This window comes from Sebastes umbrosus, chromosome 11, assembly GCF_015220745.1.
Source record: "Sebastes umbrosus isolate fSebUmb1 chromosome 11, fSebUmb1.pri, whole genome shotgun sequence".
Classification (NCBI taxonomy): domain Eukaryota; kingdom Metazoa; phylum Chordata; class Actinopteri; order Perciformes; family Sebastidae; genus Sebastes; species Sebastes umbrosus.
This window is the reverse complement of record NC_051279.1, coordinates 4,976,896-4,992,346: the sequence shown is the minus strand read 5'-3', so window position 1 is coordinate 4,992,346 and position 15,451 is coordinate 4,976,896. Positions and strand designations below refer to the sequence as shown.

At 37.2% G+C, this 15,451-nt stretch overlaps 2 protein-coding genes across 2 annotated transcripts; both read left to right on the top strand.

Moving 5' to 3' along the window:
- The first annotated feature begins 1,798 nt into the window (after positions 1-1,798).
- Positions 1,799-7,700, top strand: LOC119497349 (C-type lectin domain family 4 member M-like). Its single transcript, XM_037785420.1, has 7 exons — positions 1,799-2,022; positions 2,814-2,882; positions 2,981-3,088; positions 3,183-3,377; positions 5,423-5,583; positions 6,054-6,166; positions 7,368-7,700. The coding sequence occupies exons 1-7, from the start codon at positions 1,962-1,964 to the stop codon at positions 7,513-7,515; spliced, it is 855 nt and encodes a 284-aa protein (XP_037641348.1). The 5' UTR covers positions 1,799-1,961; the 3' UTR covers positions 7,516-7,700.
- Positions 7,701-8,690: 990 nt separating this feature from the next.
- On the top strand, positions 8,691-14,922 carry LOC119497348 (C-type lectin domain family 12 member B-like). The gene is made up of 7 exons (XM_037785419.1): positions 8,691-8,847; positions 11,123-11,188; positions 11,442-11,543; positions 11,818-12,054; positions 12,588-12,742; positions 12,991-13,109; positions 13,433-14,922. The coding sequence occupies exons 1-7, from the start codon at positions 8,793-8,795 to the stop codon at positions 13,569-13,571; spliced, it is 873 nt and encodes a 290-aa protein (XP_037641347.1). The 5' UTR covers positions 8,691-8,792; the 3' UTR covers positions 13,572-14,922.
- The last annotated feature ends 529 nt before the right edge of the window (positions 14,923-15,451 follow it).

The following is a 15,451-nucleotide window of genomic DNA, read 5'->3' as shown; positions in this document are numbered from 1 at the left end:
ATAATAATAATAATAATAATAATAACAATAATAATAATAATAATAATAATAATAATAATAATAATAATAATGATAATGATAATAGTAATAATAATAATAATCCTAATAAAAGAGATGAGATATTATAATAGCCTTGCACAGAGAGGTGTTTCTGTTATTCACCCTCATTGATATGTATATGGGGTGGACAAAATAACAGAAACACCTCTGAGTATAAGGCAATACAGTTCAACAGCACCACAAACTGCATCCTCCAAAATGATCATAAAGTGGAATCAACACCTCTCTAATTACTGTATAACAACAGTATTGCAGGGCTGTTGTATTCGACTGTATTAGTTTTAGATCGCCATCTGCTGGACAAACAGTGTTACAACTTATTAGGTCAAAAAGGTCAAATCTGTCTATTGATCTATGAATCATGTAATAAAGTCTGTCATGTCTCAACATCTCTTCCAGTGAGATCCCCTTTGCCAATCTTTACTTTTGACTTGTGATTAATTGAAGGTATTGCTGGCCTGGGTTGGTAAATTCAGATTGAAAGAATAAACTTATCTGTTTTGAAAAATAATTTTGAGATTAAAATTGATTTTGATCACATAAATGTACCAGGTAATATTTGAAGAACCGAGTTCAGGGAAATCACGAGTCAGCAGAGGACAGAAGAGCAAGTGATTTGCATGAATGACAGGAAAAAAATCCATTTTCATACGCGTTTACTTCCTTACTCAGTGCTGGCATTAAAGTGGAAGTAGGCAGTATATTTTTGGCATCATTGGGCAAAAATTAACATAATAACCTTTCAGCATATTGTAATTCAAGTGTTCTGAGAGAGATTTCTGCACTTCCTCATGGCTCTGTTTTCAGGCTTTAAAAAAATCTAGCCTGTGACGGGAGACTTTGACCAATCACAGGTCATTTCATTGAGAGAGCATTCCTATTGGCTGTGCTCCGGTCATGTGACCAGAACCTGTCGTTACGTCACCAGATTTCACAATGTCAAACTTTCTCGTTTTACAGCTAAACCGTGCACTACAAGATGATTCTGAAAACATTTGAGGAGAGAAATAGGCATTACAGTAACAGAATATTGATTCATATTTGATCAGCGCTGCCTAGTTTGACCGTTTGGTCAGAGTTTGCGAGTGATTGACAGCCGGCTCTCATAGACGGCAGCTGGACAGCAGACCTCAGATCAGCTCTTACTGCTTGTTTTCCTCCGGTCTGTGAAATCTTGCAGATGCCGTTAGGAGCACCGGAGGACACAAAAGCACATGATTTCTTTCAGGTTACCTGTTTCATGTACTACTGTCACGATATACCGACCGTTTTATAAAAATTTCTTTAATCATATTTGCTCCAATCTCACTTACTTCAGCTTTAATATAGTAGGTTTTGTTTTCATAGTTCAAGATTTCAGTACGTAAGAAGAGTATTGCACTTCACATATAAAACAAAAAAAGGATAAGTGACAAGTTATCGTTCGAGACGTATCGATACAGCACAGAAATTATGTTTGTTGCCTACATTTGAGACCAAACCACCAGCTGAATAATATCTACTTTGATGAAGGAAATGTTTCAATATGCTGAGAGGCAAACAAACATCCCTAAAAACAGAATAACAAACCACCTGGTGTAGTAAAGAGACGATCTCACTGCCAACTCTGTTAACAGTTTAGTTTATACACATAATAATAATCACATCTGTGCCGGCCTTTGCTCAGTATATGCTGAACTGATCAAATCTCCAAAAGCACAACTTTTCAGTCTTACAACATTCTGCCAAAAAGAAGAAGTGCCGGTCATGATCACTCACTCACAGTTGGTTTCTCTGTCTCTGAAACCAAACGAAAGTGCACTCGCAATAACCCGCATTAGAACCTCCGCGGTGGTTTGATGGTTTTATGTTTCTGTCTTTGAGATAACGTGAATGCTGTCTATGAGGAACCTGATAAGATAATGGAGGAAGAAGTGAATTATGTGACAGTGGCTTTCAAGACTAAAGATATTTCTACATATGGTGAGTCATGTATTCTAGTTTGTTGTTGTACTTTGATGTATACAGTCTAACTGAGCTGTTGACGGGTGGACAGTTCATTTACTCTAGTACTTACTGTACAGATTTCATTTAGTACTTGTATTTTACTTGAGTTTTCTATCCCATGCTACTTTAAACTTCTTCTCCACTACATTAAGTGGATTGTTTAATATATATATTTGTAAAGTAAAAAATGTTATATACAAAAAAATAATATGATCCACTGTTCTACATAAAACTACCAAGTTTACATAAGCGTCACAATAGTGGTGCTACACAGTAATGCATCAGCCATAATAATCAATTTACATAAACTGTAGTAATTAAACACTGACAGGGCGGTTCTGCTCCATAATGAGTACTTATGATACTTTAACTACATGTTATTGATAATTCTAATGGAGTATGTTTATATTGTGGTACTGCTACTTTTACCTAAGCAAAAAATGTGAATACTCCCAGACATAAATTATATAGATTAAATGTCTTTGTACACACAGTATGCTCAACTTCAGTAAACCTGCTCTTCCGGTAAAAAAATACTCTATTTATGTGTACTATTTGTGCAAAAGCAAGTCCTCTAAGTCTTAATTCCCATCTTAAATCTCCCCTTAAGTTTCTTTAAATTTAGAAAAATCTTTTTTCTCACTTCAACTCATAAAGCTGATCTATGATGTCGGAGAGAAGAAGTGAAGTGACTTTTGAAAGTCTCCTCTGAACTTTTTTCTCCTCTGAAGTTTTCAGTTCCTTTAAACTTTTTTTGCTTTTTGCAGGGAAACAAAACAACCTGGAAATAATCTATGATGATGTGGGGGCATGGGAAACAAATCCTGCCATACCAGGTTATTTATGATTTACCATGAATAAACCCCCCCCCAGAAAATATGATAACAATTTGCTATAAAATCAGTATAATCATTTTTTTTGTTGTTCTTGGTAGAAAATGAAAAGAAAGCTCCACTGGGCACTCTGCTTCATCTGGTGGCAGCAGGTTTGGGGATTATTTGTGTCATCTTGGTGCTCGTCATCATCGCAGTCAGTGTCCACTGTAAGTCTGTCTGCCTGTTTTCAAGGATTTTCAAGGTTATTTAATAATAATAACAAGTGAGTGCAACAGTTAACGGTGTCTTCCCTGAATGCAGTCAACACGGTCATGTCAGAGCAGCACAGAGAAAACATCAACTTAACAGCACAGAATCTGCAGCTGTGGACAGAAAAGACCGACATGGAGAGACAGACAGAAGAGCTCACCAGACAGAGAGACGGACTCAACTGGACCGTCGGAGTCATCCTGGAATACGAGTACTTCTCAGTGAATACACACTGCCCACAGAAAGGTGAAAACATGGTGTACCTTTTGACACTGGTGGAAGTACATTTACTCAAGTACTCAAGTTATATTTATACATTACTTGAGTATTTCCATTATATGTCACTTTATACTTCTACTCCACTGCATCTCAGAGGGGAATATTGTACTTTTTACTGCACTACATTTATCTGACAGCTTTAGTTACATTTCAGATTACAGTTCTTCATCCCCTTCCTGTCCAGTGAGACCATGTGTCTCCACATTTTTGGTGATTTTGAATTCGATTTTTTTGTAAATAAACTATTAACTATTTTAAAAGCCTCTTGGATTAGCTCAGAAATGGATCGTCACAGAGCTGAAAATAGGGCTGTTTTTTCTGAGCTCATGAAGAGCTGACTTTTTAGAGATACGTGGTTCTCACAGGACAGCGATGCTGCAAACACATGATGATCTTATAGAATATGATGCATTGCTGTAGATTAAATTAGCCAACAGTATAAAAAGGAGTTTAAATTAGCACAACCATAAACATCTACAGCAGTAAAAAGCAACATACGCATTAAAGGGCCAGTGTGTAGCATTTCGGGGGATCTATTAGCAGAAATGGAATATAATATTCATAACTAGAAGTGCACTCGGAGAGGGCAGACCTCCAACAAGGCAGGATTCATGTACGTACGCTAAAAAAAAATCCTGAAGCTGGATCATGATCCGGAACGCCACCAAAAATGTCATTCACATCCATCGCGGATTTTTGGAGTTATCCTCCAAATGGACAAACCAACAAACCAACGCTGGTGAAAACATAACCTCCTTCCTAGGCCTTTGGCCTAAGCAGAGGTAACTATGTTTTCATTAGTGTATAATCACCTATAATAAAGAATCGTTGTGTTTTCATTAGCTTAGAATGAGCCCTTCATATCTGCATAGGGAGCGGGTCCTCTTCACGGAGTCCGCCATGTTTCTACAGTAGACCAGAACGGACAAACCAGTAGTGTTATTATGGTAAGGATGGCCTCTGATTGAGGCGAACAGCGTTACCATGGTTTTGCACTCGGCGGCTCACGTTACCGCAGTTTCACAAGCATGTCGAAGTGCTACGGTGGCCTTCAGGTAACGAAAAAATGCGAAAGGTCTTTTTTTTTTTTTACTTTAAGTGGCCTACATTATGCTGATAATACTTACTTTTACTAAAAGGAGCAGTGTGTAGGATCTGGTGGTATCTGGCGGTGAGCAAGCATGTAGAAGAACTGCAGTGGCTGTCGTGAAAATGCGAATGGCCCTCTCTGGAGCCATTGTTGTAGTGAGAGTAGTGTAGGTCATTTGAACCAGTGCGTAGAGTGTGTGTGTATGAGGGAAGTGAGTGGTGAAGCAAGAGAGAGAGAGCGGCGGCGATGGCAGCGAGTAACGTTATCGACTCCGGCCCAAGCAAGAAAAGTTAACAGTGTTTGGTTTGTTCGTTCTGGGCTACTGTAGCAACATGGCGGACTCCGTGAAGAGACCCGCTCCCTATGTTGATATAAAGGACTCATTCTAAGCTAAAGAAAATAGCTTAGAATATTTTCAGGTGATTATACACTAAAGAAAATATAGTTATTAAATATTATATTCCATTTTTACCAATAGATCCCCCGAAATGTTACACACTGTTCTTTTAAGTAAAGTTTTGAATGCAAGACTTTTCCTTGTAGTGGAATATTTTCAGTGTGTGGTATTAGTACTTTTACTAAAGTAAAGGATCTGAATACCTCTTCCACCACTGACTATTTTACTGTTGGTCTACTGAACCACTTACTTTTGAGCTCCTTAACTGTGAATGTTGTCATTTCACTACCCCTTTTAGGGCATTTTGATTTGTTTGTATAAATTTTTGCTTATGAACATTGTTTTATTCATGATTCATCTTTCAAAGTTTAGACTTTCTGACACAAATATGTTTTTAATTTGAGTGGAATTACCTGTTTAAAGAGAGGGATAAAAGAAGAAGTCTTTAATTTTATAATATATATTTTATATGAAATAGAAAATGACAATGATTATGATTTTTGTTGTCTTATTCTTATTTAACAGTGTGTAAACCTTGCCTGGACGGCTGGGTGCTGTTCCAGTCAAACTGTTACCTGTTTTGGACAGCTGATTACTCTTATTATTGGAGGACTTGGCAGGGAAGCCGCGTTGAATGCAGTCACATGAAAGCAGATCTGGTGGTGATTGAAAGCCAGGAGGAACAGGCAAGACTGATTTCATTTGATTTAATTTGTAATTCCATGCTCAAACAAAGCTAGAGAGCATCTCCATGGTGTCCAGAAATGTGAACACATTAAACATACAGTAATGTAGACACAAAAGATGATGTGTTTGAATATTTAGTTTTATTATAATTGTCTAAAGAGAATGTTTTGCATTGTACCGTGCAGTAAAACCACATATTTAAAAACTAAAACTCACACCTAATAAATAAATTATTAATCATTTTTAAATCTCTTTTATGTCTTTAATACTTTCCCCATTCATTTTTAATATTCCTATTTCTTGCAGCTGTCTCTTCATGTGTGTTTTTCATCTTTGTGAAGCACAATGTATTACATCTTTTTGTATGAAATGTGCTGTAGAAATCTATATTTTTTAAATTAGTATTATTATGTTATACACAAGACAAAGAGATAAAATTTTTTCATGAACACTTTTATCACAAATTTAGGAATTCATCAATAACCACATGAAAGACTACTCTGATGACAATCACGGCTATTGGATCGGCTTAAGCAAGACGGACACGTGGAAATGGGTAGATGGAAGCAACGTCACTCTGACGTAAGCACAAAAACACGCTATTTCTCAAAAGTTGCCACATATGCTATTTTAACCTCAGTGAATCGTGACCGCCGTAAATCAGACATATGACTTTATCATCATTACTCTAAACAAACCAGACTATCGGCAAGAGGATTGGTAGCCTTTTACCCCCTGTGTGCTGCATTTTACACTTTGTGTCGCCGGGTTATGGAGAAATCTGACAAACGGGGCAAATGAAGCAAATATCGTTCAGTTTCTTATATAAGTGGCAGATGGTGAAATGAGTAAAAAGCAGATGGAGAAATCACTTTCAACATGTCCATCTCCCTCAGTAATGCCAACAGTTAACTGTACAGTAGACTTTAGCATTAAAGGAATAGTTTGACATTTTAGGGAAACATGCATCTTTGCTTTCTCACTGAGACTTAGATGAGGATTGATACCACTCTTGTGTCTGTACTCGAAATATGAAGCTGTAGGCAGTTAGCTTAGATTAGTTTAGCATAAAGACTGGAAACAGAGGAACTATTTAGTATTCCAGAAAAAAGATTTAGTATGTCCCAATACATAGCATGTCAAATACAGTAAGCCAAAAAATACCAGGATGTCCTAATACATCCGGTCGCATTTTGCAATATATACAAGCCAGCATGCTTTTCTGGCTATTCTGACCCACAATCCTCTGCGGAGAGGATATATGAGCAAGAGGGTCAAAGTACAATGTGCAATGTTATGACGAAGTAGTATTTCCCAATTGTATGCATACTGCATGCAACAGTACGTACTTTGAAAGGGAAGCGGCAGTATGAACTAGTAAAATAAGTAAAAAGAAAAAGCATGTTAATTTTTTATTTTTAGCTTAATCAATTATTAGATTTCATAGATTTTTTTGTCTCTATTTTATTATTTTATTTTCTATTTATTTACTTTTTTAAATTATTTTATTTTATTACTATTGGGGTGGGGGTGGGGGCGCTTTTTCTGTTTTTATTTCATGTCACGGACACTGAGTTATGTTCTACTGTACTTTCCTCACTAAAAGTGAGTAAAAGTTGCAGGCAGCGTGTTTTTCAGCTTTACAGCCAGCTCAACATTATAATCTTATTCTATATTCATAAACCACTTCTTGTTATTCTGTTTGTTTATTATAAGCTCACCACCAGGTGCCCAAAACGTTGTCCAGGCACACAGATTTATATTATTTGTTTTCCTTCACCAGGTACTGGAAAACACAACGACCTGGCTACAGAGGGTCTTGTGCTCTAAGTCAGCCACGAGCAGATCCTCTGGCCAACTGGCATAAGGCGAGCTGTGACATGAAGAACCGCTGGATCTGTGAAACAAGAGCTTTGATCAAACCGGATTAGGAATCAGCTTAATTATCAAAATTGGTTATTTAACATTTAAGAAATATGTCTATCTACTATTGTCAAAACTGATTCTGTTTTTGTTTTTTTTAACTAAAGATGTAAGCAGTGCACATTGTTGTCTTTTTCTAATTTATTGCAAATATCCATTTCTACAAATGTTGCACCATCACCTTTGAGTTATATATGGCAGGCTTGAATATATGTAAAGTATGTATATATTTAAAGAGATAACAAAGCAAACGGAACAGAGATTATCCATCACCTATCTACTTTTTGCTGTGTAAATGTTATATTCTGTTTATATTCCAGCTAACGTTAACTAGCTCTCGTCCTGCCGATTTCAACATGGGAGGTGCCATAGATTTACATCATGACACGTTCAAGATAAATTCTAACGTTATCGTGATGTGTTCAAGTTTTATCTTGTAAAATGTAGTTTTTGGCAACATACTTGAATAAATCCAGTTGTTTGAAGGAGATGTTTTCACAGCAATATAAAATAATAGTAGAGGGGGATTATGACCTGTTTAAAATCCTAACACAAACTAGTATGCAAACAGTAATAAAGAAATGTACATGTTGAAGTGCATGGGATTTATTGTTTTGTTTTTGACCATGGTATCAAATTGGTATTGAGAATCGTGGAATTTCACTGGTATTGATATTGACTAAATTTCTGGTTTCATGACTTCCCTATGTGACTCATTCTTAAATGAGCTTGGGGCTGATTGCTACAGACAGCGGATATGGACCAACAAATTGTAGGTTTTAGTCTTTTCATGGGATTGGTTGATAATAACAAAAGTATTCACCTTTAATAGCATGGTGACAGACACTGATTCAGTACTAATCTTACCAACGATGATGATGAAGACAATACAACAACGTTGTCACAACCATGACCCTTCACCAGACATAGTGTGTTACAGTTAGACCGATCATCAATTAAGAAATCCAAATGCGAGTAAACCCACCAGAAATAAACATGATGAAAAGGTTGAGTTCAGTATTAGGCAATGCTTAAATGTGTCAACAATGAGTGACATTTGGTTGTTGCAGAAGCGGACGTGCTTCCCAGCATCACTGTTTGAGGTAGTTGGTAAAAATGTGTCGTAATACAACCTCAGATGTTAACATGCAATTTACAAAATGTTAAGGGGAAGAGGAACCTCTCGTTTGTTCTCCATGCAATAGTGCTGAGAAACTTTGGTCGGTCACACACAGACACTCATTCTCTGCACTGAAGCAAGTACGGCCATCTGTGACTCTTAAGGATGGAGGAAGAAATCAATTATTCTACGGTGGTTTTCAAAGATAAAGCTCCAGAAGGTAAGTGACTCCTGCTTTTTTGTTTTTGGCTTGTTTTAATGATGCATGTTTTAGACTAGTTAAAATCTTTTTTAGGGGTTCTGTGTGGAAGAATCACATTGGTGACCCTTGGGGGTCACAAAAATAAGTTGTTTTTACTCATTTGCAAGATTTCCCTGCCATGATATACATTAACAGCACATACAACCACTTTTTTTCCACATCACAATGTCCAGTAATGACAGTTTTTCTTCATTGTTTTGATGCAGCGATATAACAAAAGGCCCAGTTCTCAGATAGACGACACAAACACCAACACAGCTAATGTATCTTCCAGAAGGTGTCATGCATTAATCTCTTCATACAAACAACAAAATGCATCACATGCTGTTGTCCATCAAATACCTACGCTTTGTCGCGGCCGTTGGCGTTAGACACCGACGCGGTGACACCCTTTAGCGTTTAGTGGTGGGTCCAGCAAACACAAGGCTTTCATTCCAGGAGACCACAGTTCATGTCCCGGGCATCAAGTCCGAATCAGCTGTTCATCCATGTCCCCTGTTCACTCACGTTCAGTGTCATTTTCACTGTACAGCTGTAGTAGTTCTAAGCCCAACCACAACCGTGTTGTTTTATCCTAAACCTAACTATAGTGGTTTTATTGCCTAAACCCAAGCAAGTGCTTTTGTTTACCTCACAACATTAAGCATGTGTTTACTGCGACCGTAAAATGACGCCGAGGGGTCTGACAAAGTGTCAGTATATGACGAATGCGTTGGCTCAGGCACCTTGGATACAAAAGTTGTATGCAACCTGAGATGTGGGATTTTAAATCTACAGTAAAGCCATGCAAAAAAAATATCTTACGTTCAAGAGAGGAAGAGAGATTGTTGATATTCATGGATTCCTCCATTTCCCACCTTAGAGTCACACAATCCTACTTCACACCTGCCATTGTACATAAAGGTTCTCTGTTTGATATCTAAAACATTAATATAGCAGCAAACAACTATTTGCTATGTAAAGTTATGTAAGGGAGGATGTACAAACGAGCCAGTTATTGTTGTGAAATAAACCCAGACAAGGCTTGCATCACCCTTACTACACAGCTACTTACTTAAGAAATCACTAATTTGACACAAAAATGGTCCGCTAGAGTCCGACATCAGAACTGTGCCCATAACAGCGGTCTGTTATAAAGAAATAACAGACCGTAGAACGCTGTGAGTGACCAATCAGAATGAGCATTCAATAAAGCCGTGTAATAAAGAGGAGTAATGTCTACCTGAGCAGAGAACGAAGTCGCTCTCCCTCTATGTGTGTTGTATCAGAGCTCTCTGTGCTTTGTTTACATAGCCGGACCACCCACGCATGCCTTTTAGTGCATGTTAGTGCAGGTGAGCGTGCCCCATTAGCTAGCTCATGGCCCACAGTGTCTTCGCTGAAGCGTAGCACCCACACGCCCATTCCCCCCCAGATTAGACCTGTTAGCCCTGTTGCCTTTGTTAGCACCTTTAAATGCAATCGTCGGCTCAGGCGTCGCCATGTTGAGGCAATCCCTCTGCTCGGATTATTGAATTTAGCACCTTTAAGTACAATTTTGAGGTACATTACTTGGAATTTCCACATACATTTTACTCCACTACATTTATTTGATAACTTTAGCTAAAACTTACATTTCAGATTATTAGTACAAACAAATATAATCAACAATTATTGTATATATGTGAATTATTATGTATTATTCTTGGTAAAGATATGATTTAGAATCCAGTACTATAATAAACATTATTCTGAAATGGTCCATTCGGCATAATGGGTACTTTAACTTTTGGTAAGTATATTTTGATGCTGATACTTTTGTACTTTTACTTAAGTACAATTTTGAAGGCAGGACTTTTATTTTTAACAGAGTATTTCTACACTGTGGTATTGATACTTTTACTTCAGTAAAAGATCTGACATCAAAAGTTAAGTAAATGCATTTGAACTTGTGATCTCTGCATCACCATATTGTCAGTCTTAAGTGCATCATGTCAATGGAGAGAAACTGTTAACTCAAGCAGCACCTGCACACATTAAAAACAACTCATTATATTTGACCCCTTCGGAGCTTCCCGTCCAACAAAACTTACTGACATAAATGATCACCATGTTATGTTACTTCCCGTTTCAACAGGACATACTTCACATCAATAACACATAAAGATGTTTCATTGTTACATTGTGAAGAATAATCACTATTAATTCAGTTGTGTTTTTATTATTTCTTCATATTGTTATTACTGTCGTCCAGAGAAAAAAGAGGACTCTACAATTTACGCTGAAGTCAAACCTAAAGGAGCTGCTACTACTGTACCGAGTAAGTTATAAAATATACTGACTGTCTTATTTTTTTATCTCATAAAATAAACTATACAACATTATAAACCATACAATATGCTTTACTAAGTTCAAATTGACACTTAATGATGATGATGATGATGAAGAATCCTGTTGTGTGTGATTATAGAAGTGATGATAGTAGTATGTCAGAATGTATATTGGTCATAAAGAATAAGTCACGTTGATAATGAATGACTTAATCTGACTATGAGCTTTCTCATGACAAGCAGATGGTGAAGCAGCTGGATGCTCTCGCTTTCGTGTGTTGGCGTGCGTTGGTGTGGGGATACTCTGTGTCCTCCTGGTGGCGAGCATCGGTTCCATCATCTACTGTGAGTTTGATGTCAACGTGCTGAATAACTTTCAATGAATAATTATAACGGCTTGAGTCAGTCTGGGATTTTTTTGTTGCGTAAGGTGAGATCAGCTCTCTCTGAATTGTCCCTGCTGCCATTTGATGTTTTTTTATTTCTGTTTTGATCGTTTGGTTTGATGTATTTTTTTGAATGATCCAATTTGGCAAATAAGGCTTCTCTGATAACACTACCTGCATCCAAGATTTGATTGACGGACTGATGTGCTGTCTCCTTCTCTTTCTCACCACAGTGGACATGGAATTGAACGAACAGCGAGCAAACCACGACGACATCACAGCAGAAAAAGACAAGCTGATCATGGAGAAGAGCCTCTTAGAGCGAGAGATGACGAATTTGAGCATAGTCGCAGAGAATTTGAGCATAGTCGCAGAGAATTTGAGCATAGTCGCAGAGAATCTCAACAGGACGCTGGAAATCATCCTGACATTTGACACCTTTCCAGTAAATGAATACTGCCCAGAAAAAAGTAAGTGTGTCTTGCCATGTATGAGACGCAGCGGTCTTTCAAGCAACCACAATGGAAACCCATCCGGGGCAATATTAAACGCTGAGAGAAAGTGGTCGGGTTGTGTGGTGACGTAGTGTAAAGGCCCTGACACACCAAGCCGATGGCTGTTGGACAGTTTCAGTACATATAGGGATGATTAACACCCCAATTCCACACAGTTTGTTTTATGTCCGTAATTATAAGAGTATGTCCGTAAGTGTTCAACACAAGGAAATGCAGCAGATGGATAGTAACGCCACGCAGATATGGGAGAGAAGTTAATCATCTGTTTTTTCCGTTTTGTGAAATATTCATGTTCCTCTGTCTCCTCCTGGTGCTCCTAATAGGCTAGCGTTTGCAAGATTTCACAGCACCGAACAAAAACAACCAATCAGAGCCAAGCAGTCTCTTAAGCAAACTCCGATCAAACTGTTAAACCAGGCTGTTTTTGTATTTGTCTCTATAACAGATCCTAATCTTTTTCCATTTCTCTTCTTTTTTCATGAATGCAGAGTGTCAGCCGTGTCCGAAATCCTGGATTCTGTTCAAGGAAAAGTGCTACCTGTTTTACGAAGAAAATGCTCCTTGGAAGACACGGGAAGAGAGCCGAGGGTTTTGCCAGAAGAAAAAAGCAGATCTGGTTGTCGTTGACAATCTGCAAGAACAGGTGAGCTCTAACACCATAAAACCACAATTATTAATTGTGTTTCAGTTCAGAATTAGAGATTACATATGGCAATTCATAGTATTCAAGAAACAAAAAAGTACTTTCGCATTCCAACTATAACTTTTCAAAATGTAATGGAAAAAATAAAATAAATTCAAACATGGTGTTTTTAATGTTTGATGAGAATCCATGTCTGGACGTGTGAAAGTGTGCATGTTTTTGATGATCTGTCTCTGTATAATTTACAGGAATTCATCAGTAGTCACACAAAGTACTACCACGACAGCTTTCATGGATATTGGATTGGGTTAAAGAAAACCAAAGACAACTACTGGGTCTGGGTTGATGGACGTAAGGACACTCTAGGGTAAGAAAGCCTTTTTCTTTAAAAAATAAATGTACTCATCTTGACTTGGTCTCAACCCCTAAGACTCTTGGTCTTTTCTCGATCTCGATACATTCTGGTCTTGGTCATGACTTGGTCTCGGTGGTCTTGACTACAACACTATCTGAATAGTGAATTGAACTGAATTGATTCAATCTCGAGCTCTAAGCCAACACAAGAAGTCCTTAAAATGATCAAAAATAACATATTTGACCTTTTTTGTTATTCAACACTCTTTATTTTTTCATGGGCTGCAGATGTAGAATATTATTACAGGTACTGATATTCATGTTGTGTGTTTGAAGGTACTGGATCAATAACGGCGCTGGCCCATATGCACTGTTCATCCCTGGGAGGAATCTCACAGCCAGCTGGGGTCCAGCGAATCGTCTATTTGAAAACAAATTCATCTGTGAGAATGACCCTATCATATGGTCTACTTAGTAAGCGCTATCTTTGTTACTCTTCATGTTGCGTGCAAAACTGTATCATCATATTAATAATGTTCCTGAAATAGCCTGAAGATGATTTAGTACGCAAGTGTTCATCATTTTGTCTACCTGTACAATAAGCATTATTTAAAATGTATTTTATTAGCTGCTTTTTAGTGTCAGATGTCTTTTTGAACAGATAACTAGTGTAAACCAAAGAAACGATGACAAAACAGACAACATCTTCTACAGTATTAAGTCTCACAAGAGCAGCATTAACCTGTAAATGCTATTGATTTCCACTGGAGATCAGGATTCACCTCAATATATACAAAGAGCTCAGCCCACCCAGCACTCATTTGTCACGGATGATTTAATCATCTATCAGTGTAATCATCCCTGAATTATTGCAACAAATATCAGTGACCTTAACTGGGAAGATGCTCTGTATTATATCCAAATATTAATATTAATATATAAGTCAATGGAACATGTGAAGTGTTTCTTACGATGATCCAAAATTCGACATCCTTTAAGCAAGCGGACTTATGCAACGTCTACGTCAAACATTACAGCTGCAAACTGATGCAACAAAGATTGGTTCCTGTGGCCGGCTTGCTGCATGTTGTGTACTCAATTTTTGGTGTTACATAACGACCAGTGTGTACAAATATGTTGTGTAAAAAAAGTTCCTTTTTTTCCACCTTTCTTTGTTATTACTATTATTTTTCATTCACTTGTCATCATTACTATTTTTTTTAACCTTTATTACAATTACTTCACCTTTGCTTATTCTTATCATTTTTGTACTTGTGTGTAATTGTGCTGTATAAATACAAAATATTATTTTCATTACTTTTTTCTGAAGCTATAGGCAGTAAAGGGAGGTATTTATTCTGTTTCATGAAGATGGTGGTATTGTATGAAATTGAATCAGGCATCAGTGGGGGAAGAAGTACTCAGATCTTTTAAAAATAGCAATACTACAGTGTAGAAATACTCTGTTACAAGTAAAGTAGTGAGTCAATTTTATTTAATTAAAAGTAAAAAAGCATTACCATCAAAATATACTTAAAGTACTAACAGTAAATGTACTCAATACAGAACGGCCCATTTCAGAAGAATGTATATTATATTATTTCATATAATTATTGATGCATTAATGTGTCAATACAAAATAAATAACGTCATATTTTAACCGTTTCCACTCCACTCCTCTTTATCATAGACCCATTTTCATTGCAAATTTCCCCACTGTGGGACTAATAAAGGAACATTTTATCATATTTTTGTCTTACAAGGGGGTCTTTAGGGGGAGATAGCAGGTCAACAGTAGAGAAGTGGTGTACATCATCTGAAAGCTGAGAACCTGGAGATGCAGCTCAAGTTGTTCTAGTCATAAATAAAAAAAATAAAAAAAATTTTTTGGGTTGATGCCATTTGTTACACACATTTGGTGCTAAATTTAACCTTTTTTTTTAACCATTCAAGAATTGATAAAAAGTGATAAAAAATCCCTCATTAAGACACCAAGACCTTGAGGAACACCATAGAAAAAGCCACGCTGTGATTTGGTATCAAAAACTTTTGACATTTTTAGATTTCTGCAAGAATTGCATTTTTCTGCGATTATATGGCGATCACTTCTGTTCTGGAAACTGCTCAGAAACCCCCTTACTGCCAATATAGCTATACAAAGTCATCCATCTTCATTATACTGCATGTAAAAAACTGTACGGTTTTTGCCCCAAACTGCATGTGATTATCATAAAGTGGGCGTGTCTGTAATGGGGAGACTCGTGGGTACCCAGAGAACCCATTTTCATTCACATATCTTCACATATCAAGGGACCCTTTTTGAATATTTCCATGCCAGTTTTTCCTCGCCAAAAT